The sequence below is a fragment of the Setaria viridis genome, chromosome 1 (assembly GCF_005286985.2).
Source record: "Setaria viridis chromosome 1, Setaria_viridis_v4.0, whole genome shotgun sequence".
In the NCBI taxonomy this organism is placed as follows: Eukaryota; Viridiplantae; Streptophyta; class Magnoliopsida; order Poales; family Poaceae; genus Setaria; species Setaria viridis.
This window is the reverse complement of record NC_048263.2, coordinates 11053253-11079436: the sequence shown is the minus strand read 5'-3', so window position 1 is coordinate 11079436 and position 26184 is coordinate 11053253. Positions and strand designations below refer to the sequence as shown.

At 42.0% G+C, this 26184-nt stretch overlaps 2 protein-coding genes across 17 annotated transcripts; one reads left to right on the top strand and one right to left on the bottom strand.

The window, feature by feature from the left end:
- Nucleotides 1-11065: 11065 nt before the first annotated feature.
- Nucleotides 11066-13197, top strand: LOC117835059 (lactoylglutathione lyase GLX1). Its single transcript, XM_034714448.2, has 8 exons — nucleotides 11066-11468; nucleotides 11568-11692; nucleotides 11818-11882; nucleotides 11992-12204; nucleotides 12310-12357; nucleotides 12435-12542; nucleotides 12628-12768; nucleotides 12863-13197. The coding sequence occupies exons 1-8, from the start codon at nucleotides 11149-11151 to the stop codon at nucleotides 12902-12904; spliced, it is 1062 nt and encodes a 353-aa protein (XP_034570339.1). The 5' UTR covers nucleotides 11066-11148; the 3' UTR covers nucleotides 12905-13197.
- A 307-nt stretch (nucleotides 13198-13504) lies between these two features.
- On the bottom strand, nucleotides 13505-25848 carry LOC117834008 (casein kinase 1-like protein 4). Of its 16 annotated transcripts, XM_034714187.2 has the most exons (18): nucleotides 25564-25846; nucleotides 25416-25456; nucleotides 22928-22997; nucleotides 22658-22806; nucleotides 21810-21905; nucleotides 21664-21734; nucleotides 21473-21534; nucleotides 21228-21291; nucleotides 20749-20833; nucleotides 20542-20668; nucleotides 20370-20452; nucleotides 20123-20177; nucleotides 19767-19891; nucleotides 18869-19046; nucleotides 15276-15740; nucleotides 15084-15168; nucleotides 14863-14935; nucleotides 13505-14222 (listed from the first exon to the last, which is right to left on the bottom strand). In XM_034714187.2, exons 1-14 carry the CDS (start codon nucleotides 25637-25639, stop codon nucleotides 18891-18893), a joined length of 1260 nt encoding a protein of 419 aa, XP_034570078.1. In that variant the 5' UTR covers nucleotides 25640-25846; the 3' UTR covers nucleotides 13505-14222; nucleotides 14863-14935; nucleotides 15084-15168; nucleotides 15276-15740; nucleotides 18869-18890. The 16 variants fall into 16 exon arrangements, with proteins under 16 accessions (XP_034570078.1, XP_034569534.1, XP_034569602.1 ...); XM_034713643.2 differs by having other exon boundaries at nucleotides 14803-15168; XM_034713711.2 differs by having other exon boundaries at nucleotides 14863-15168.
- Nucleotides 25849-26184: the final 336 nt, after the last annotated feature.

Genomic DNA, 26184 nt, shown 5'->3' with positions numbered 1-26184 from the left:
GCAGAAGTTTTGGTAAATTATGTTAGTCTGAAATGAAAAAAGGAAAGAAAAATAAAAAGGAAATAGTGAAATAGTGTTGATAGCAATGCTCGAACCTTTGACCTCTTGAAAGTGCTGAGATAGCACTACCACTAAAATATGAACTATGTATGTTTTTTTGAAAGGACACATTTTATATATTTTGGTTCTAATAAGTGTGGTCCACGTGCTAGTTGCAGACCTAAGTATGGGATATATTTCTCATTTCTCGACACGGCATACACTACTACAAGAGACTCGCCGGCACCACGCTCCTATTGGTTGTGGCAAAGACTAGAGCTAGCATCAGTGTGCAGATCTGCAACCGCTCGTGGTGGGATGGCGAATGCTAGCAGGCCTAGCAGTGAAGGGAGGATGAGGAGGAGCTCCGGTCAGGTCAGTCCCCTGTTTTGTGCTGCTACTTTCCCCTATCGTCTAGGGAAGGGGATTTCTAGATTTGGGGATCTGGGTTGAAGATACTAGATTTCGATTTTGTTGTACCCTTAGATTTGCATTCCGATTGCTGTTAGAAGTTGATAGGCTATAGTTTATGAAGTGATTCTCCATCCTGATTTTAAGAGTTTATGCTAGAGAATCAAAGAGAATCACTTTCAACTACAAAATCACTTCTCTCAGAGAATCAACTCCCATAGGTGCATAGCAAAAATCATATATTTGATAATTTGAAATGGAGAGAGTAGTTTATAATTTGATAGGTTCATGTATTTTATTAGCTTCCACGGGTGCTTTCTATGTGAGGTATGATTGGACATTTGACAACCCTAGGCGCCGGTATGCATGCTGCTGCGAGGTAAACGATAACTTGTTTCAATTCTAATAAACCTTACTTCTACTTTTGATGTTAGTGTTACAAATGACGAATTGTATGAATGTAATTAGTGTTTGCAGAATAAAGGGATAAAATACGCGTCGTTTAGATGGGTTGATCCTGAATGGGATGCTAGGACTAAATGTGTTCTGGTGAAGCTGATGAAGAGGAAGAAAAAAGCTGAAGATGTAGCAAGATCATGGGAAGAAGCATGGAGAATTGCTAAGAAGGAGGCCGATGACAAAATCTATGAGATTCACATGATGAAGCGAGGATACTTTGGGGATACAACCAATGAGCTGATGAACATGTCAAACAGAATTAGACACGATGCAGTGATGTCTCACCTAAAAATAGGAAATGATAACAAGAATATGAAAGCTGAAAACGATGCAAGGATGTGGAAGGAAGAATGCGCAAAGGCTAACAAGGAGCTTGAAGCAACTACCGCTGAGCTACAGAAGGTCAAGGGACACCTGGATTAGGCCACCAATGTGGTGAAGAAGGTCAAGCAATCGCTACTGCAAGCCTCATATAGAAGGTCATTCAGGGATGATGGTGAGGCATAATGTGATGTTTGGTGTTAGTGCTAGGTAGACGGTTGAGAGGTGTGATCATCCTTGTATTTTGGTAGCTGATGATACTATCTGGCAAATTATGATAGCTATTAATGATGATTATGAACTTTGTAATGATAAAGAGCTATGACATGCCATCTTATGAAACCTATTGATGATGTGATGTTTGTTGCTTATTGCTCCTGTGATGTTTGTTCTTATTGCTGAGGTAGATGGTTGAGAGGTTGGATCGCGCTTTGATTTTAGTAGCTGATGGTACTATTTGGCAAATTATGATAAGTAAGAATGATGATATTATGAACTTTTTAGTGATGAATAGCTATGACATGCCATCTGATTATGCCGCTTTGGTTTAATCTACTTTCAATGTGAATCCAGCATATTTACCATTCAGGATTCAGATGCGCTCCATGATTGAGGAACACTAATAATATATATATTGGTACTATATATAGAAACGCATGGTCTGAAAATACAATGGATGGCACGGCTGTTACAAAATGAAAGATCACTTGCTCTACTCATAGCTAGGCAACAACCATGTTCCTCGTGACCAAATCCAGTTCTCAGGAACCTGTGTAATGTGGATCGCATCGCAGGATCATTGTTGACGCCTGCCACATTTCTTAGTCCCTGCTGGTAGATCCAGTATTGCTCCTCTTCATCATGCCGATAAGTTCCTAAGAAGTAAATGTGATTTCCCTTCAGGTTAGGCAAGCCACAAATGGCATGCTCTTGTACAACAATGCACTTGTCAGGTCCAAACAGGATGACTAGAATAGGTTGCCAAATGTCAGCATCTATCTCATTGATGTCCTAGGACCCGGTGCTATGCATCCTCTCCTCTCGAACAACAAAGAACAATCGGTCTCGACCTTGGAGTAGAGAAGACTTGCACATGTCAAGAACCCATGATAACTGGAGTCCAACAGCTTGAGGAGGTGCTGGAAGATGATGCCCCAGCTAATGCTGGAAAGGTGACCTCAAAAAGATAATAATCCGTGACAGATGTGAATGTCACTGCTCCAGATTCACCGATATCTTTGGATTTCAGAATCCAAGGGTCAAACAGGCGTGCCTCACCTAAATGAGCGTAGTTCCAACTCTTACAGTCTACTTTAAACCTAATGAAATCTCTTGCATCACTGATCTTATTGGCGATGCTCACAACAAGATCTGGCATAAGATTTGCCAAGGAAGGAACCATGATTGAGGAGAGATTGGCTGGACAGTCAAAAAAGAATGTAGAGGGAGAACAATAGAGGACTCGTAATAAATAGAGAAGGGGGAAGTTATGGACGAGGTAGAGGTTGCAGTACCAAGAAAGACAAATGATAAGGGAGTGGAAGCGGTTAGCGAATCGGTGTATTTTTTTTTTTGCAGAAAGGACCTTCCTGAGTGACAACTATATCTGTCTGTTCGTGTACACCGGATCATCTTGTTTAACTACTATTTACCAGACCGGAATTTCATATATAATGATGATATTTAGCTACTCATGGGCACATTTATCGCTTCTTTAAATGCTATGGCTTGTATGCCTTGGAAATAAAAACTAATGAAACTTTGCATTGTGTGGACCAGTTAGTTTCATAATATAAATATTATCACGAAATGAAATTAATGTATTGGAAATACGAAAGGGCCATTGATGGATATTGTAAACCATGAAATGAAATTAATTTATTGGAAATAGCACGATGACGTGGCACTCATGGAGAGATTGGAGGACCGCTTTATGATTTTACATTTCTTTGTGGGGAAACGGAGGGACGACCTCATCTGTGTTTATATTTCTACGGTATTACCCCACTCTCTTCCCTTGTCGAGTAAGCTATTTCTTCATTCCTGCAACGACCAAAAAACCCAGTCTGATAGCACACCTCTTCCTCTCCCCATGGAGCCATAGTCTCCTAGAGCGATGGCGTATGGCACATCCTCTGATGAAGAGGAGAAATCTCCAAGGCTGACGGATCTAGAGCCGAGCGATTCATTGTCTCCTAGAGCAATAGCGGACAAATCCTCTGATGATTCGGAGTATGTGGAACAAATGGAAATCGCTGATCAGGTGCCTCTCCGACTTTGCACTATCCGCAAGTCAGCTAGAGGTGGTCGTGGTTAGGGGCGTGGAAGCACCACCATTCGCCGAGGCACCACCGTCATCAAGCACAGGGCCCGAGGAGGTAGGAAGGGACCGCCATCATTCTCGTCGGTCGGCGGCCATGTAGGTCCGCCATCTTCCATAGGTGGCGACAATGGAGGTCCACCATCTTCCATGGGCAGCGGCAATGGAGGTCCACCATCTTCCACGGGTGGCGCAATGGAGGTACGAGTTGTTCCACGGGCGGTGGCAATGGAGGGATAGCCTCATTCATGGGCGGCGGCCAAGGAGGTCCGCCATCTTCCATGGGTATCTCATCCTTGGGCAGCTGCATCAAGGCTCCAGACACACCATTGACCAAGAAACCGTGAAGAAGAAGAAGTGGTGGTGGTGGTAGTAGTAGTAGTAGTAAAAATTATGATGCGATTTTATCTTCAATCTTAATCCCATTGTGATGCAGTTTTCTCTTTTCGATCTAGGTCTAGTTGCTACGGTTTTCTTTTGTTAGTAAGAAGGCTTTAATTTAGTAGTACATCCGGTCAGTTCAAAAATAGAGCTACGGATTTTCCCCCTTCGTCAATTGTTGTTAGATCCACTGCTTACCAGCACCACATTCATAGGCTGCGCACATAGGCATAGATCCTACATCAATAGTTAAGGTCTTAGAGAGAACAAGTTCAAATCCATAGGAAAAGGGTAGGGGTACATCCATGCTACATATTTCATATTCCATTAAGCTTTCTTAGGTATGCAACATAGTTTAAGTCTCCAATCCTAAGGCCTAGAACTTCATCAATATGAACTAGAGCATGAATTAGTGCACTCTCTATCGCTTCACATTAACGGTCGCATGCACTTCCATAAATCTCGAACAACAAAGAGGTAAACTCATATGCCCTGTAGAAAATGAGATGAGCCTGGAGCTTGAAATCTCTGGTGCTTATCGGATTTCCATCGGTGTAACTATAACTCAACACATCCAAGGTTGAGCCAGAATCGCATGAAAGCTCTTTGCTGCAATGGTTTGACCAAAGACATCCTAAAAGAAACATGATGAAAGTTAAAAAATGTAACATAACTCATAAAAGAATGATTAGATATGTTCCATACCATGTCATGTAAATTGAGCTGACAAAGCCTCTCAGTAGTCATAGTCACATTGCTTTCTCCCTCCTCAAGCGCCTTTATTCAAAAATATGAGAAGTCTAGCACAAAGTACCCATGATCCTTAAGCAGTTGTAGACAGGCCTCAACGGTGGACTTTTCAAAAATGCTCCTAATTGGTGCTTCTTTACCCTATGCGATAATTGATACCATTGCGATGGCCTGTCCTGGTTGCATCGTGTTAGCCTGTCCTCCTCAAACATGTACTTGAAAAGAGATGTTTACTCTCATAAAATTTCTTGCACCAACAACCTCGGATTGGACTAAAGGAGAAGTACCACCTAGAGCTTCGACAACATCTTTGAGCCATCTAATAGGTTTGATACGCTACATTGTATGTAAGTATATTTAGGAATTATTCATGTGTAGCACCCAAAAAAACAATTACAAGAAGGAAAGAATATTACTATGTTTGGCATTGATCCTTAGCTTCGATCACCGGTAGGCAAGTCAATGACGCGATTAGAGAAGTAAATTCCAGGAGGACGAGCCAACGATGGCTCCTAGAAAATATAGCGTCTGCGGCCACCACCATCATGGCCAAGAACAGCCATTGGCCATAGTTAGCGACGTAGAGGCCCAGCGGTGGAGTCACGGCCAGCGGTGCAATAGAGGCTGGAGAGCAGGAGCCCGACACCTGAGCCCGCGAGGGAAGAGGGCGCAGTCGCACCATGGAGCCCCGACGGCAAGAGCCCGCGGGGGAGGGGAGGTGCCGCGGCGGGGGAGCCTGCGGGGGAGGGGAGGGGGCAAGGCGCTGGATCCGGTTTGTTCAAATGCCTAACAATGGACTTTACCCCTTGTCCAACTTTACACAACTGTTGTGAGACCAAGAAGGCCTATTTCTATGGCTTTCATCTAGTTAGTTCAAAAATGTAGCAATGGACTTTCCCCCTTCCTCAGTAAAGATATCTTGGGCCATGTCAACGTACCAATCACAAATGCAACAATGTATGTTACAACATAGATAAACATGACCCTTTTATTACCAGCACCACATTCATAGGCCACAGCATACATAGGCATAGAACCACTGGTGGTACAAGCACAACGACAGACTCTAAAGGAATGAAGGATACATAGGCATACATCCACTGTCGGTACAATGACACACTCTAACGAATGAAGCACGACAAACATAGGCATACAAGTGATGCACTGACATACTACTACCATCATGGCAACCCCACGGCAGTACGAAATTCAGCAAAACGGTCATCCTGATATAGATACTCTTCTAGAGAACGATGCCTCACCCTAGTATTCTACAGCCACGCAGGTGAAATAATGCGCATGGAATAAGAGGTCATGATTGGTCCATTGCTTGTGACCCATGTGGCAAAAAGGGTAGACCGACATACCATGGAGACGAACACGGTTGAGCTTGGACTGCTGAAGAAAAGCTAACACAGACCATTTTAGCTCATGCGATTCATCTAGTTCGATGAGGACGAGCCGCGGAGGTGGCATTTCAACGGGTAGCAGCAGAGGTAGTGGCCTGGGCCGCGGGTGAAAAGGTGGTGCCATGAGGTTCAGCTGATCCTGAGGTACCATTGCTAGCGGCTAAGTCGGAGGTGCCATGCGGACAGGGTGCTGCTGAGGTGCCATTGCCAGCGGCAGAAGCTGAGGTGCCATCAGAACTGGCTGCTACTGAGGTGCCATGGGGGCAGGTTGCTCCCACTTCTCCGACTCTTCCAAGTTCTATGGTCCGTCTCTTCCATATTCGGCCATTCTCCACTATATACATAAAAGAGAAGAACAAAGGTACCATGTGCTTATAATACTGACCATATCAATGCCATGTATATAGTAAACAAGATAGACAAGAAAATGACATTGCGTACCTCCAATCGAACAATGCAAGACGGTGAACAATTGAGTCAAGGCGTTGCCTTGCAAGAACATTGTGCACCCGCCTATTTATTGATGAAACACTATGGTGGGCACGCGAGCTCGGTGTCGAAGGCCAAAGTTGCAATGAAAAATGTGAGATGCTCATAATATATTCAGGCCTAAACCTGCCTCGAATCTAGGTATGAACCTTCAGTTCTGCACATCGTTACATGTATGCACGACGGGTGTCACAGGATAAGCTCAACGTGTGCATGTGTACATTTCGCTGGACTATTCGGCATACAACACAAGACATTCCTGCGAAACAACTCATGCGAGATTATGAGTGATAGGTTCCCTTTTAAAGGTGAGTTTAATGTAAGAAAGATGTTGCCACCGTTCATTTGTGATAGTTATAAGCATCAACTGCAGCTGGAGAAAGAGAATAATTGTGGCATGTTGCACAAATTGATAAGGTCGGATAGTCCTTACGTTGTTAGATGCATGGTGCAGGATGTTATGACTAGTCCCACTCTTGTGTGGTGCGTGGTTGAAAAGGTCTGCAAAGGGCATGGATTCGCTCAAGATGATTCTCGCATGCCAGCGGATCCTGAAAAACGTGAACTGGCCGATGCGACAAGGCCTAGGCAGAATATGGCAGACTAAATGCCGCCAAAGAGCGGGAATTAAGAGTGGTAACAGGCGTTCATGAATGGCCATTTCAAAACAACGTGCATTTGTAGTTTCAGGAATCAAGATTGTCCGCACTGTAGGGATGTGTCGATTCAAGATTGGTAACGGACATTCACGAATGGTTGTTTCGAAAAGACACACTCCCACCTATAAGAGGTAGTGTATCCACAAGTCAATCATTGTCATTTACAGCAGTTATGGCATTACACACTACCATGTTCCCTACGTCGCAAGTCGACTTCTCAGTCTCAAGCATGGAAGCAAAAGTAGAAGGAACTATTGGGCAGTACAAGGAATCCAGTACATTCATGATCGGTGGTTGTTAATGAAGGATACATTGCTACCCTACGGGTATTTATGATCCGTGGTACCCACCAGTAGGACCAGAAGGAATTTCCATCATCCTCGTTCTGATGAACAACGCGCAAAAGGTAGGTGTCTCATTGCTATAAATACACATGCTCACATATATTCTCGCATGGTCAACCCTGTGAATGTTTACACATAGGTACGAGCCTTGTTCCGTGCGGTTGCTGGAGATGCAACTGACTATGATGATACATTTTGAGTTCAAGATTTAAAGGAACTTGAATTCAGGAATGGAAACCTACAACAAGGCTTTAACTGCCTCGTGGGGCATCTGAGATTGAGCGTGTGTGGGACCATTCCAGTTGTGTAAACATATCCTGCATTGTTACAGTATTGGAGGACGACTGCATTGAAATTCCACCTCCATTAGTAGGCAGAAGTATATGCACAACAATTGCAGCCCAAGCCCCTATGGACGTCGTCTTCGACATAGGCGGCTGGGTGATTCGAGAAAGATGGGCCAATGTGGCGGCATTATATCGTGTGATGGAGGCATTTCTCTATGGCAGCAGAGTGGAGCCAAAGTCAGAAACTATTTCAATTAAAGATACTAACCCTACTGGCTTCTTGCTACTGATCAAATACGCCTGCAAAGGATTACTCCCAGAGGACGCTGATTTATGGGACACCCCTGTCAACGCCTAGCCCGTGTTACTCTCAATCGCCAACATGTACTGCATCGAATGGTTGAAGCTGCATTGTACGTCAAAGATGTGGGACATGGCGTGTGAGAAAACTGTGACCATATTTCTACGTGGGCATTGAGACTAACTGCACCCAATTGCAGGAGAAGTGTATGTCTCTCATAGCGCTAATCTCGCCGGACGGAATTCTCAAAGAGGATTTTGTGTTCGTGTGTTACCACCATCCCGAAGTTATCAAGAGGATCCGCGTGCTTGCTTTAAAGAACGTCGAGTAGAGATTAGGAGGCCGCCGCCAGGATCCGTTGTAGTTTTAATGTATTATTTAAGTGTATTTTATCATGTAAACAGTCGAAACAGTACATTAATTTGTTGCACTGAAGTACATTTGTAATGTAATAGTTGGATCATCCTGCTGAAATGAATCTATCAGGAAGGATAATCCATGGAGTGCTCATCAATGCCATGATGCCACGGACTATCCCAAACTCCCTTCTGGAACCGCTCGTCTACGTAAGGTCACTAACGCTTGAGTCTGAGTCCCAAGCGGTCCAACGTGCCAGTGACCCAGGTCTTGTGGCAGCTTCCAAAGAGTTTCATCTCCCGTTACCGAGCACAAAGGCGGGATCTGAAATTTTGAATTCCCCGCTCCTCCTCCGAGTCCTCTCCTGTTATATATAAATAAAAGAGGGAAGCCAAGCCTACCACATCTCGCCTGGTAATTCCAAAATCAGTCCCCTCTCCTCTTTCCGCCGAATAGCCCTAGTAGATCTGTGGCGGCAGCAACAAGCGTGACCTCGGCAACACCGTCAAACTGGACTGGTGGCGGGCTACAATCGACTACGAGCAGCGGGCTTCCTCGACGACAGGCTTAAAGCTACAAGATGGTTCGAGGCTTTCGCTCCGTCAGCTTCCCAAGGCTACCACCGGCGGCTGCTGTGCTCGAGTATGTGCAAAGAAGACCGAGGCAGCGGTGCATGCCCATGCTCCTCCATCGAGGCGGCATTCAGCACCTCCATCTCTTCATGTTTTTCAGGTCAGCGATCTCTTCCCCGTATCAGTAAATTCAATTATTAGATTGTTTTCCCATACTTTTTGGCTTTCAATAATGTAGTTGCATGCTTTGGTGAATGTGGATCTGCTGTACCCTATTACGAGATTGGTAAAAAATTATTGCTCCAGCAGATCCCCTTTATATTTCACCTTTTCCAATAATTATTTTTGTAGAACTTAATAGATAAAAAAATTTTAGTTTGCAGATGATCTCAACCATTGCCACATGTCCTTATGCTTGATTATTTGTCTATTCGTAAATTACACTTAAACAAATGCTTCAATTAAAGTTTTGACTATATCCTGTTTCAGCCGGCCAAAGGGTCAACATCTATAGTCGCTCCTGTTCAGTCCAATTCCAGGGTAACAAACTAAACAAATGATGATTATTGATGTTCCTTCTTTCCTTAGTTTAAATCAATTACAAGTTCTCAAATCAATGCTGCTTCTTGCTAAAAAATCCTAATGAGGTAGCGGAGTACTCAAGAAGCTCTACCAAATCCTTATGCAGCAGTGTTGATGGGGAGCAAGTTAACGCCGACAAACAAGATGGGGTACAACTTTGATAATGGTTTGTTGCTCACCAGCAAGAGTTAGCTACCTTGAAAAAGAAGAAAATAGAAGAATCAGAATCTACTCTCAAATTGCAGTCAGCCGAGGCTATGAACTTGAAGAAGGTAACACAAGATAGTAAAGCACTCCTTCATAAACTGCTAACCTATAGAAGAGATTAAGATCAATGCTCTACTTTGTCTTGTGAGATTATGACTTGGATGCAGCTTTATTAATCTCTGTTATTTGTGAGACAGTTATCTTGTAATAGTTTGTGATATGTGATGAACAATATGGTAGTGGTTGTCTCGATGGGGAATAATAATTTATTTTCTTGTATACATAAATATGTGTTCTGTTTATTACTTTGCCAACCAGATCGGAATTAAAATGAAATCAATTATTTATCAGCCCGTTTGGTTAAATTTATGTTTACCTTAAGTGGGCTTGGCCCACGTATAATTAGGCCAAAAGTTAATTTCATTCATAAATGAGGACTAAAAGGGCCGCAAACAATTTGCAGAACTTTTGGGATCGAACCAATAACAAATAGGCCTACCGAAAATAATTTTGGGCTATCTGAACAACGTTGGCCTGTGGGAATAATTTTGGGCTCGACCCAACAACAAATGAGCCAAATTCAATATGACGAAACAATTTGTCACAGTTGTCATGCCACATCAGATTCTGTCCATTGTGGCAAAACAGTAGGATCCAATTTATGATGTTTCTGTTTGACGATTCGTAGACGTTATAATCTTAATGACCCTCCAAAATAAGGAACGTCACTGGTCACGATTTATGACACTCGACTAATGATGAAGGGTTTTCATCACTCCCGCATCATAAATCATGATTTATGATGGAAAAAACGCGTTTATGACACTTTTTGATTCGTATAGGTCGGAAGATTTCTTGTAGTGATATCCGTATCTATATTTATTTCAAATACGAATTCGGAATGGGATCATAAAAATAAATTCCAATACATTCATTTTAACTACCACATTAAAAACATACGAGGATACGGATACCCATATTTACGTTTTATCTAATGTGAATATTGAATAATTCAAATATCCACGTACCACATGTAGAACTTTAGGTTTAGGTGCTGATAAAGATTAAAGAGTTTATACGTAACTGAATCCCAGCTTGATAGATGTCTACCACCAACGGGTTTGCAAAGCGGCAGCAGTGCACGCCAAATATCTGGCTGCAGCAAACGGCCAGGAGTTAAGGATAGCACGAGAAAGGGGTGCCAACCAACCAAGGCCGGCACAGCAGCGAGGCTGCACGTGGCACCACCACGCCGCAACAATGAGGGCTCTCCCGACGATGGCCGGCCGCGGGGCGGTGGCCTGCGCCGCCGCGCCCGTCCCCCGGAGGTCGCTGCTCCTCTCCACCGCCGCCGCAGGTGCGGCGCTGCAGCTGAACGCGGAGCAGCTGGCCGGGACCCGGCCGTTGCGGCTCACCAGGAACGCGACCGGCGGCGCGGCGGCGAAGATCCGGGCCTCGGCGGACGCGGCGCAGGCGGCCACCTTCAGCGGCGCGGACGAGGCCGCGGCGTGGGCCAAGAAGGACAACCGGCGCTTCCTCCACGTCGTCTACCGCGTCGGCGACCTCGACAAGACAATCAAGTACTACTACATGTGTTTGCCCATCTCTTAAATTACCACAGGAGAATTAAGTCACAAAGGCATCAACGTTCTCCCGGCCTGGTCCTGAACACAATGCAGGTTCTACACTGAATGCCTGGGTATGAAGCTGCTGAGGAAGAGGGACATACCCGAGGAGAAGTACACCAACGCGTTCCTCGGGTACGGGCCCGAGGACTCGCATTTCGTCGTCGAGCTCACCTACAGTTAGTGCCTGATCTGCACTCGATCGTGCCTCTGCTTCCTTCCTAGTCGTTTCCAAGAAGGCAAGAACACGATCTATTTGCAAGATTGAGGATGCTGATTGCGGATCCACACAATCTATTTGCAGATTACGGGGTCGACAAGTATGACATCGGCGCAGGTTTCGGCCACTTCGGCATTGGAGTCGACGATGTAATTACATCAGCTGTTTAGATTTTGACAGTGAGCAGTCAGAAACAAAATGCTCTGTGTTCTGATTGTCCGTAGAACTTTTCTGAATCTTGATGATTGGATGAAACAGGTGGCCAAGACAGTTGAGCTCGTCAGAGCAAAGGGAGGCAAGGTGACCAGGGAGCCCGGGCCCGTCAAGGGCGGCACGACCGTGATCGCCTTCGTCGAGGACCCTAACGGCTACAAGTTTGAGATCCTTGAGAGGCCGGGCACTCCAGAGCCCTTGTGCCAGGTGATGCTCCGCGTCGGCGATCTCGACCGCGCCATAAGCTTCTACGAGAAGGTAGCCATTGGTCATGAAAATTCATCAACCAGCAGGCAGTAGTATAATGTACTGTCTGTCTGATTGATTACTCACCGTCGTTGTCCTGCTTGCCCGTGATCACAGGCCTGTGGAATGGAGCTGTTACGGAAGAGAGATAACCCTGAGTACAAGGTGACCACTCTGATTCAGCTACTCAACTCACAGTGAATTCCATGACATGTATGCTCATTGGAGAAGTGGTTTTGCAGTACACGGTAGCCATGATGGGTTACGGCCCTGAAGAGAAGAACGCAGTGCTGGAGCTGACCTACAACTATGGCGTCACCGAGTACGATAAGGGGAACGCATATGCGCAGGTATGTGATGTGGATTCCCTGCATTGCATTTCAGCAACTGTACTTGAAGCTGAAATCTGGACATCAACATGCACACTGCCCACAGATCGCCCTTGGCACCGACGATGTCTACAAGACCGCGGAGGTGGTGAAGCTGTTCGGAGGGAAGGTGGTGCGGGAGCCGGGGCCCTTGCCGGGGATCAACACCAAGATCACGTCCATCCTGGACCCTGATGGCTGGAAATCGGTATCAGCCCTCTTGTTCTGAACTTCTGATATATTCATCTCAAATAATCTGCCAGACTGATCAAACTCACGCTATTTCATCTCCTTTTGCGCAGGTGTTTGTTGATAACATTGACTTTGCCAAGGAGCTGGAGTAGCCATGAAGAGCGAAATGTTTTTGTTCCTCTTTGTTCATCGGCTCATAAGTCATATATAAGCACACGGTCTCCCCTCGCGGGGTGCTCTTAAGCCTTGCAAATAGATCGTTTCTGAACAATAAGAAACAGAGGATACTGAGACAGCGGTGGCCCCAATTGAGAAGATACCGAAGAATGCAAAGCTAAGGCTATTTAGTTCCAACAGGTCTCGACACTCTAATTTGTTGTAACATATATAGCGCATATGTCAAAGCGTGAATGATTAAATTGGGGCAGTTTTGTTTTGTTTTCAATTAAGAAACACACACGTGCATACTACACGAGAATATCAAACTAATGACACCACCACGTTCACGCACATATTCACACATAGGAGAGATTAGACAGCAAACCTTTACACTACTGAGAGTAACTCCAACAGCCTTGCCATCTCCCTCTCAAGCTAAAATTTGATAAGTCTATTAGAAAATCTCAATCCAACAGAATTGCTATCCATCCTATCTGATTTGCCCAGTGCTCCCCCGTACTCTCCAAACTTGGCAAGCAAGTTTGACTTGCCAAATGTGCAAAATGAAGTCTATTGTAGTACGAAATGGAGACTTAAAAAAGGAAACTCGCAAGACCTTGAGTGAAATTTTCACACCAGCGTCCATCAGATTCACAAACACGCATGTAACAAAACCCACACGTCTAGCTGGCATCCTGTGCACTATTCGGACACAAACAGGTCGTCGGCTAGGTTGAGGAGAGCCAAATATGTGGATTCGGGAGTGCAGAGGAGGCCGCTGCTCCTCTGCACAGCCACTGCAGATTGTAGCGTACTCACGGACTTACCCAGAAGCTACTGTACTAATGCAGCTCAACTCGATGCAAAACCACAAGTACCAGCACCCCTACCCCGTCGGGAATGCTTTGTTGCGAGGAGCAGCCGTTGCCCGTTGAGGCTGACCAGGAACACGAGCAGCACGGCAGGGAAGATGAGGGCCTCCAGGACACCAAGAAAACAAGCGACCACTCAGCTCCTACCACGGGCCATGGTCTGCAGTTTGCTGTGGCAAAGTTGGGGTACGGCCCTGAAGACGGGAATGGAGTGCTGCAGCTAACATACATATGCCTGTGCATACAATGTTGACCCCTTTGCACTACCAACCGGCAAGCAACTTAACTCCTGGGAGTTCACGGAGGTAAATCACCATTGGCACCGACAAAGCCTACAGAGCCCGCCGTGGAACTGGAGTAGCAATGTCACAGTAACTGTTTTTGTTCTTTGTTCATTGGCTCGTGGGGGAACATCTGCATGTAAATGAGCCTGTACACCCTGCAAAAACATTGTCTCAACACTAAGAACAAATGTATGTGCTTTGCCAGCTCCAGATGTGGAGATACCAAAGAATACAAAGCTTAGACTAATAGTTCCACCAGAATGTTGTGCAAAGATTAGACTAGTGTTGTGCAGTTCAAAGCTGGAAGTTCTGGATTCTAGGATAGCGGACAAGCTTGTTTTGTAGACTGCAGAAACTAACAGAGATGGTTTTCTATAAAGTACACTTCAAATTCCTAAAATTCAAGAACGGAACAGCACTTGATACACCTATGACACAGGTAAACCAGCAACATAACCAATTGAAGAATGACATTATCAACACTAGATGGGAGGATGGACACCAAAATTTATCAGTATAAACATGTGAATTATCTAGGTTCACTTCAACAACTTGAACCAAGCACTACCATTAGGCACGTTAACAGCTCTTGGATAATTAATGTACAGTTCATAGTACATTATCATTTTAAGGAAATTCATATGACCATTGGCTACAAAATGGCCACAAGAAAACTGCAGCTGGAGAAATCAAGAGGTGTTATGACTTCCTCATAATGTTATAAGCAGTTCATACCATTCCTGGCATTCAAACAAATCACATGGAATAAACCACGTCAGTGCCAGCATGACATACGTTGATGTTTTGCCTCCTCTCGAACAGATTGTTGTGGACTGAGATGCAGGAACCTTTATCTTGAGCCCTTGTGCTGCAGTATGTAGCTCTTGAAAGTCGGATATAGTAACGGGGATGAATACACTTGATCATTTTTCGCATGCCTATCTATTTGTTGCGAGATAGGCAAACTGGTGAGAACAGTTGAAACATGCTAACAAAATCACAAACTTCTAAGATACCTCTTCGTAATCTTTGCATAGTGTGATTTTGGTATCAAACACATTGGAAGCTGCAGCCAATCCAAATTGGATATCAAGCCACTTTCTGCAAGTAAAATGACAGCACGATATGGTCAGAATAATATTACGGAATGGAATCCAAATCAAGTTACTTCTAATAGTGTGACAGATAGCAATACCAAATTGTCTTACAAGTTAAACAAGTTGTAAGTCGCAAGCCGGGTAGAACACACACTGTCCCTCTGTAGCTGGCCCCTAATTAAAATGAAAGCTATCCTGCTGAATCCCCAAGTTTTCTTTAAGCATGGAATACATGCATCATTACTATATTTGGAAAGGACCCTGAATCAACGAGCCCAGATGGATGAGGAGTTACAATGTATCCACTCGAGTAGAGCACAAAATAGATTGCTGACATTCCTAAGCAAGTTTCCATATTATCCACAGATGGAAAAGAATAATAATAAACCAGAACAGCTAACCGATGCTGAATTCATAACCAGCATCAACCAATATTTCTGGTTGGTAGTAATCACCTCAAGCAATACAGATGCCCCCATAAAAACCCGACAGCTATTTTCAGCAATGGCTTCATGCATCAAGAATAAAAGCATTGAAGTTTGTCCAAGATTCTTCCATGAAACCACATCAGGCAGCCTACAATAGCAGATATACAGGTCATTAAGAAATTCAGGAAGAATATGAACACGAGTGACCAAAATGGTACAACCAAAGTAAGTTAAGACTATTAGCATTAATCTTGTTACTGGAGAGTTGTATCCAGGTTCAGCTAGTGTCTAGGTCCATTCATATTAGTGCTAGCTAGATTCTAGCTTGTAGTTAAAGAGAATAATATGCAGATCATATGGGCATTGACTGCATTAATTAGGAGGATATCATGGGCCGGTGTGCAGCCATGTATTGGCTATATATATGTGAGAAAATGATGAGGGCTAGTGTGGCCTGTGTTAATAAAATACTTGTGTGTTGCTGTGTCCTTACAGTGTGCCACCGGAGAAGAAATTCTAATTTCTTTGTAATAAACACCTAGAGAGAGGGAGTAGATTTCTAACAAAGATGTCCAAAATTATAAATCCTATTTCCATCTTGCACTTAGACCAAGAAAGCACTCAAGGCAAAAAAAAAAATGACTAGATTACCACTAATTATTATCTCTGAGCAAATCTTAAATGTATGCATAAAAACAATGCAAAGTAAGGGCAGTAATTATTGAGGTATACAAGAACCAACACATATTTTTCATGGGAAAGTAGAAGCCTTATGCTTATGAACAAAATCTTTCAAGATGCACACCTTATAATTTGAATGGTGGAAGTAGAACAATCAAACCAAGCAAGCATGGTTCAACAGACAAAGAACAGAAAACAATTTTGAAACAGGAAAATAATCATGTAGAAGTTTTAAAAAGAACTTATAAAAAGTGGGCTCCTTTTATGCTTTGACCATTATCTATAGGCAATCCCGAAATAGGAAAAGGACAGTTTTGGAATAAGAAAATAAACATGTAGCAGCTTTCCAATAAAATATATATGAAAAAACAAAAATAAAAAGCTCCGCCTGTCACAAACTATGTTCCTTTTGTGTATTAGAACATCATACTTAAAAGGTTTGTCTGTCACAAACTACATTCCTTTTGTGTTTCTGGCCAATAATTTTATACTTAATCCAGCACATTGCAGACTAAGTTGTTACCATGCCAATAAAGTTCCAGGAAAATCGGTTGTCTGGTTGGTGAACAAAATCATCACTTAAAGTTTGCCAATAAGAATTCGAATTATTAAATCAGGGTTTACATAGGTTTTAGTCCATTGAAGCCAAAATTACTAGAAAAAAAGGTGTGATTTCTTTTTACATTTGCTCCTAAGTTCATTGTCTTCCTAAATAAAGTACCATGAAAAAAGCAGTTCAAAATAAGTGGTTGTTTAATACTAGCCAAGGCCAAGTATAAATGCTAAAACCTTAGTGTAATACTAGCAGCAATAACTGCTTACAGTCCATTTCAGTAATGTGAAAATTTGGACAGAACTGGAAGGGTCAGGTCAACAAACCATCTCCAAAAGATTATCCATGTTTTAGCAAGATTAGCAAGAAAATGAACTTAGCAAAAATGGAATTGTACCAATTTTGTGTATGAAAGCAAATAGAGGCTAAAGCTGGTCAAGCTACAAAATTTCCGTAAACTATATGGCTTGCGAGCCTTTAAACTTCAAAATTTCCATTCAGTACAAGGGTGGCTTTCCAGAAGATATCCAGATGCATATATTAGGCACAACAAACCTTTTCTTCACTAATTGGAAACCACCTAATTGTAACAGGAAATATTTTTTACATATAACAACAAACCTTTTCTACAACATAGCAGTTTAAAAAAGGGGGTTGTTTAGCATTAACCAAGTTTTGCCATGCTGAAATCTTATTGTAACATTACCAGTAATTATAGGCCAGCACATTGTTCACGATGAATTAAGTTTTGGCAAGAAAACAAAACTGAGTGAAAACAAAAAAGGGAATGTCACAAAATTTGGAAAGTATTGAATGGAGGGTAAGTGCAGTCAGGCAACATTTAAATCAAAAGATATCGATCATATCATTGAAATTCCAGCACATCACGTATCAAGGTGATATGCATCCGAGTTTTACGATTTGATCCTATAACTTTCACTGTCATGATTTAGGAACATCTCAAACAATTTTAAGTTGTTCTAGGCCACATCAGTTGATCTGCATGTCATTTGGCTGATATGTGCCCGTCTAATATATAGCACTATGTCATACAGATCTATTTCGTTTCCGATACCTAAACATCAACTGGTAACTTGGTAAGATTATACTCCCCCGTTCCAAATTGTAGGTCATTTTAGCTTTTTTAGGTTCATGGATATTATTATGCATCTAGATATAGTGTATGTCTAGGTGCATGATAATATCTATGAACCTAGAAAAGTCAAAACGACCTACAATTTGGAACGGAGGAAGTACCAACTTGACAGCTAGGAAGTATATACATTTTTAAAAGGCAAAAAACAAAATCTTTGAGCTGTAAACACGTTACAACCTCTTAGTTTCCCTTCTTTTTCAAGAGAAATCTATTGGGAACATCTTTAGAACAAAAAAAAAAGGGAAACTTTGACTAGATATGGTGAATACTCTACATCACCACATGTTCCACATCATAGCAGTTCCAAATAGGTGATTGTTTGGCAGTCATGCTTACCATGATAAAACTTGAGCTATAAACAGATGGTGTAGCTATCCTAGGTACACACTCACCAATTAGCCTGATTGGGCTACAACCAACATCATAAGTGATAATCTTGTGTGCATTTTTGTGTCCTAAAACAATTATTTAAATATGGCCTATTTATAAGGTCCACTCTACTTCTTTTCAGTTTCATTTGGAAGATTTGGCATCTTAACCTATTTGTTTTTATTCAGCATTCTACAATTGATTTTGGATTGTAAGATTTGATATCTTGGCCTAGATCAATCACAGGATTGTTTTGGAACATATTTTTATCTGATATCGCTGATAGTTGTTCAGTGCACCATCAATCATTGTAATAATCATTATAACCTAGCCTGCAAGCATCAACAAACTACCAGGATGCAACATTAAGACAAATCCTTAACTATATGGGGAGAATATTCAACTGTAAAACCAAACATGCCACATGTAAGTGGGGAAAACACCAATACAACCATGAACCATCGGTAAATACACTCAAGATGCAAGACATAGTAGCACCGAAGGTAATCTCACCAACCGTTTACTAAATGATCCAAAGGTCAAATGCAGTTAGAGGGCCCTGGACTGTAACTTCCATGAGTGTGTGGGTCAATGGATCCATGTGTTTTTGAGATTGTCGCATTTTTTCTTGGAGCATCAACACGGCCAAGTGGTGCGGATTGCAGTAATGCATTATCCGGGCTAGCAGCCACTCTCTGCAATTGAAAATGGGGGACATTATTACCAATATAATATGTAAATCAGACTTTAGGCCTAACAGGTATTAAAATGTAGAGAGCTATGAAGAAAATGAAACGGTTCTTAATTCATATAGCACTTAAATATGTACAAGCAAAAAACCAAACATATGCTATAACTTGGCCGAGAGGTGAGCACACTCCATTTTTAGAGTTGAACCACTCAACTCTGTCGCCCTCTCTCAAAAGTGCCTCATGCACACAACTCATGGAGATTCACTCACAAAGTCCTTCCTGTATTGTTCTCTCCCAAAAATGGTTATGAGCAAGCACAAATCACACATGCATTTGCAGCTACATTTTTCTCTGCCTTTTCTATTCTCAATACCACGGTACAAAACTAGGTGGCAAACTCACGACTCAACTAGCATATGCATTAACTACAGGCTCAGCTACTAACATCACTAACATGTGCACCATGCGCAAGCAGATATACCCATCCTACATGTGGGGTTTAACAGACCTTTTATCCACTCCAACTAAACTCTGGTACACTGTACAGACCACTTATGTGTGCTTAGATAATTCCAGAGCACTGCACTCCAGCGTGCACTACCACATGCTCACCATGCAACATTTTTAAACTCCTACACATGACAAGTGCATAGTCGCATACATACATACATGACTAAGTACATCAAGATTTTATCCAAGACACGTTAAGTAAACTTGTCTTACCAATCTATCAGGATGCAGATTATTTGAACGGCTATTTTCAGCACTGGACTTGAATTGCATTCTGATTGCCGGGCGTTGCTCTGCATCAAGCAGACCTGCAGCTTCAACCGGGCGTGCAACACTAACTGGAAAAGGTATAATGTCATAAACATGCAACTGTAAACTGCAATTCTATAGAAGTTACAACAAAGAAGTTTATTATCATGACAAAAAATTCCAACGACACTAAACAGAACAACTATGCAAAACAATTTAAATCAGCAAGCACAATGCACTGCATATCAAGAAAGGAAACAACTATAAAAAAAAAGCACAACTATTTTGATACTAAATATAAAATGTGTGCGATCTGCTACCTTGGTGCTTGTCCACGTTCGTTGCAACTGGACGGCTGCTTGCCCCTGCATCTTGCTGCCATTGGTGCGAGAAAAATCAGCAAAGGTGCTGAAACATAATTCACACATATAACAATTGGGAAAAATAAGTTCAGTTCATTGGTTGCATCAAATCATATTAAAAGGTATTACCTTATGAAAACCCCAGCATATTGCAAAGAAAATTGAAATACTAAACAAAGTTATAGCTCCAGAAACAAGTACTCACAGAGCATCCTTGTTGAGCCTTCGCCTTCTGGGATTGCTTACACTTTAACAAAGTCCAGTCGTAGACATAATCAAACTGATAACCTGGAGAAGGCCAAACAATAAACAAGTTATCAAGAAAAATTATGGAAGTCATGATTAGAGATTACACACTATAATTCCAAATGGTATACCTTCACGGTCAAACAAATCCCGAAAGAGCCGTCTCAAGAAACTATAATCAGGCCGCTGATCAAATGTCAGAGAATGGCAATAGTGGAAATAGGAAGCGAATTCCACAGGATGGGATTTACATAGAGCCTGTAACAAAAACCCATGAGTAATCTTCCCATCAATGATAAGTAAACATTCATAAATGTAAAACATGTTACTCAAACAACCTCAATAGGAGTTGAAAGCTTCTTCTCACTTATTTTGTCATACTTCTGTTTTTTTGTGGCTGCTTTCAAGCCCTGCCAGGGGAGACTGGACACAACAAATATTTAGTTGCACCAGATCCATTAATGTTTCATACACAAGCACAAGGATACATCAAAATCAAGATCAAAGATTATTGGCATATTTGACCAGTCGTTTTCAGAGGAATAGATTGATGTAAGTCAATGTACTACTTATTTAGGCTTCAGGAATAACATGTAACACTATACTCCCTCTGTCCCTTTTTATCTGTCTCTAGAAAACCGTGTTTCCCTCACAAACCCGCTTCCCGAGCGACAAATAATAAGGGACGGAGGGAGTATGTCTAAAAAGTTGCAGAAACACATGGTTTTCAGTAATGACCACTACACATGCAGCATTATTCTGGGACAATGGTAAGATAAAAAAAATACTGTAGAGAGATCATTAACACAAGTCATACCTTCCTCTGAGGAAATACAGAAGAACATATCCAATGGATTCCAAATCATCTCTACGGCTTTGCTCTGGTAACAAAAAGTAAGTGAATTAGCCAAAGGAAAACTCTAATAAACATGCCCATAATTTTGTTCAGTAATCTATGAAACGGGTGCCCTTGTAGTGTTATAGTATACATCTGTGCAATAAAAGCATTCAAGATAGTGACACCAAGATATAAATACCAAATAGACTGGCCATATTACCCACCAATCCCAAGATGAGTGTTGCGACTTGCGTAACGAGCTGTGCCTGTCAAGTTTTTATTTTCTCTGCAAAAACAAACATGTACGTTAACTAGGATAAACATGTACTACCACAATTGTGAAAAGGAATAAAAATACAGAGAAAAAAAAATGATAGTTCAGGGAGTAATGTGCAATTCACAGTCATGGGCTCACCTATAAGGTATATGGCGGTTGGTAGTTGAGTCACGATATCGCTTTGCAAGCCCGAAGTCAATGACATAAACCTGAGATAAGTCACGTATAATCACGATAAATATTCATGGTATAATGTAAGTGTCACTAGCCAATTTAGTACAAACCTGGTTAGCTTTTCTACCAAGGCCCATGAGGAAGTTATCAGGCTTGATATCTCTGTGCAGATAGCCTTTAGAATGCATAAATTCTATTCTTGTTATCTGCAAACGTAAATGAAAAATATCAGCTCAAACCAACCAACTACGACATGGGTATACAAAGACATGATATTAAGGTTAAATTAAGGAACAAAACACACAAGGACAAACAAAAGTGCATGCCAACAGGTTTCACTGTTTTGCTCATGTGCCATCCCAAACTAGCTATTTGTGTGTAATCCACTTGAATTTGAGTGTATGCCATGATGATTCATAAACTACAAGTACTACAAGTAAATCTGGATTTTGCTACTAAGAACAAGAAGATAATTTGAGTTTTACCACTATGCTATATGCTTCATGAAGTACCTTGGTCAAGAAGTATGGTCATGTCATTGCATATGTCACTATATTGCTAGAAGGTACTTGGCTGTCCTATAAGTTATCTCTAGGTGCCAATGGGAAGTAGATGAGTTGTTATATGTAAATTTATTTGTAAGTTGCATGTACCCACTACCTTATGAATAGAACTTGATGTTCCAATCATAAATCTTGGTCTACCTACCAGCACCTTGGAGTGGTTCCTCCAATTTAGTGTGCTGCATCATGTCACTGGTGCACACAAACAAAGGCAATTGAGAAGCCAGTGGACCACACACAAGTACCAGTGGCATAAGCATGAATAGCAAATTTAGGATGTGGTGTGAGTGTGGACCAAAAGAATCATGAACAAGCACCACTGAGAAATAAACTTAAGTGGTTGGCAGGTTTCACAACTTCATCACCATTAGCAAATAAAAATACAGTATTATTACCATCTGATCTGCTAGCATCAAGACCGTCTTCAGTGAGAATCTCCGGCCACAATAAACAAGAAGATCTTCAAGGCTTGGTCCGAGCAAATCAATAACAAGAATATTTTCATCACCATCAATGCCGCACCATTTGATGTTTGCAATACCAGCTACATGGAGTAAAAAATAGCAACAGTTACAACACATATAAATGCTACCACCTTCACTCATATATTTGAGAACGGAGGGAGTATAACAATAAATGAAGTTAAATTTGTTTGTAGCACATACTCCCTCCCTGAAGAGCATTGTACAGTTTAGCCTCATATAGCAACTGTGGATGATTAGTTTTACTGCTTTCCTGTACATAGCAATAAAGGAAAGATAAATTCCCAAAGAAGGATGGCAAAAATACATTTACACAACATAAATTAACTTATAATTTGAGAAGTAAAAACTCCCATCGGCTGCAACTTCATTAAATAACTACTCACCCAGTCATAATAGATGTCATTTTACAGGCATGGTTTGTGATTCATTTTTATTTTCTGAGGAAATTGTTTGCACATAACTCTTATATTCATTGCTTGTTAATGAGAGATGAATTAAGTCGCATACAGTTAACAGGACAGATTCTCCCTGGAAAACTGAAGTGTTAACTCCATCTTTGTTTTAAGTAGGGCGGCAATGTCACTCACCAAATGTCATGGCAGGAGGTAGGTGATAAGGGGCCTTCACATTAATGGGTTCGAGAACAACAAAGAAAGAATTAGGTCCGCAGTTGGTTCTATGCCTGGCTGGAGCACCACAAACCCATCTATTTAAATCAAATGAAGCTAACTTACAAATTCTAGGTACTACTACTGCAGAAATAGAATGGTGTCCTAAGACAAAGAACAAATACTTAGCAGTGCAGGAGCAGAGACATGAATGAATAGCATGCACAACCCTGAAAAGGTAAGAAAAGGTTTGACATAATAAGATGTCATGGAGCACCAACTTAACAAAACCCCCCAAAAGAAAATTAAAACTTGTATGTAATGCATTATCCACACCTCACGACAACTCTACAAGCAAAAATGCACAAGATTTTAACTAAATAAAGAAATCAAGGATAAAAAAAAAACTACATCCATATTTTAGGGAGCAAATTTCCCTGACTATATAGTCACGTGGCTGGTGGTTCTGCCAAGCTTATCCCCATGATATTGCACACCAATATTGGAATGTTTGGCAAATAATATTCTGACGGTCTAGAGCTGCTCCCTAGCATATAATGTCAAATCACTGTCTACTTTAAAAAGTTAACACTCCAGTTAGTATTAACGATAGATATCCCACCGTGCAACATATCACTTTCCTGTTTCGCAGTCCCATGCTTCAATGCAAGGCACCAAGCATCAAAGATGGTCATAATCCATTGATATGAACTAGAATAAGAGACTGAATAGAGCCAAAAAAAGATTCATGACATCAAAACACAGGATCTTTTACCTTGCATTGTTCCCATCTATGAGCCTAAGGTAATGGAAAATTTGAAACTACAGGACCTTACACAACACTGAAACAATATGCACCTCAAAAACACTGCTCCTTTTAGTAGGAACACTTAAATTGCACCAAACCCATGATCACTGACGATTTTACGTGCAGCATCGTACAAAAGGGAAATAAAAGTTTTTAAATTCATTACACCACACCTTATGACAACTCTACAAGTAACGATGCACAGGATTTTAACAATATACAGAAATCAAGGATACAAAAAAACCGCATCAATTGATATTATCGGGAGTAAATTTCCCAGGCTAGACAGACACATGGCTGATTGTTCTGCCAGGCCAGACAGTCACATGATTGCACACAAATAATGGAATGTTTAGTGATTAGTCTAAATACTTCTCATGGTCCAAAGCTGCTTCCTATCATATAATTGTCAAATCACTGCCTACTTAAAAGTTATCTGTTCGGGGATAAAAAAAATTATGTTCCAGCTCTTATTAATGACAACTACTCCTCCGTGCAACATAGCACTTTCCTATCCCATAGCACCATGCTTCAATGCAAGGCGCCAGGCATCGCAATAGTAATAATCCATTGATATGAACAAGCATAAAAGAAACTGGATAGAGCCAAAATAAAAGATTCATATCATCAAAATACAAGGTCTTTCACCACAAAGGTCTCAAAAAGAAAAGGATCTTTTACCAGGAATTGTTCCCATCTATGAGGCTAAGGTAACGGAAAAGTAGCATTGTGGTGGCAGGAAAATTATTTGAAACTACAATAGCCGTTGGAAAATTTGAAACCACGATATACATTACAGAGCACTGAACCATCACACACCTCCAAAGCATTGATCCTTTTAGCTAAAACAACTCATAATCATGTACAACCCATGATCACAGAGGATTTGACGTCCAACCTAGTGTACTTAGCTTCATCAAATTCACAGTTCCCACAATACCAGCGGACAGCAACACATACGTGTGTTGCCCAGTTCTAATACTTCCAATCTCTAAAAGCAAATTAACTCAAAACTTATAAAAGTCGGACTGCGCAAGCATGCCCAACATGCCGCAAGCAAGCCTATGGAACCAACAGCTGTGGGGCGCCCAAATGTCAAATCCGCATTACAGAATTATCAAGCTCCACCACACAACCTATCGCCGAACCTATAGCGCATCCCGCAACAGGTGGCACCGTAGGCCGCGGAATTCTGAACGAATCCCAACAAAATCGAACGAACGCGGGGAAGGACTGAGGAGGATGTGCTCACGATTTTGACGGCCACGATCTCGTAAGTGTCGACGTGCGTCGCTGGAGACAGAGGGAGGACAACAACGAACGACACAGCACAAAATCCTCGTCAGATCCAGCATACCAAGCGAATCGAACAAAGGAGGGGCAAGGGATCGGGAACGAACCGAGGTAGATCTCGCCGAAGGAGCCGCTCCCGATCTTGCGGCCGAGCTTGTACTTGCTGCCGACGATCCGATCCATCTCCTCCTCCGCCTCCTCCTGGTCCTCTCTCTCAGCTCACCCTCCGGTCCGAGCCGCGTCGGCGGGTGGAAGGAAGGGGAACGGGGATAGACTAGGGTTTGGACTGCTGCGACGAAATGGGGAAGCAAGAGGAAAGAGGAGAGAGGCAAAGAGGTCGGAAAGGATTAGATTTGCAGGTCTCCTCGAGTCCTCCGGGTAACGGAACCGTTGTTGGAAAGAAAGGCTGACAACCTTTAGATAACGTCCATAATTTTTTTAAAAAAAGTGATTTACGTGATTTTATAGGACTTTTAAATTGTTGTATAGAGATTTTTAAATTCCTTTAGCCGTGCGTGCTTTTGGAGGGAAGGATTGGAATTAGAGATGGCAACGGCACAAACCTCTGGATTTTGCCATCCCAAATCAGGCTCACGAATATAAAATCCGCTCGGTAAAAACTCGTGACGGATCACAGGTTTAATTTTATGCCAAGCACATACCACGGTTATAAAGCAAGAAAAAAACAATTGTCATACATACATATATATTCACAATTTAATATATAT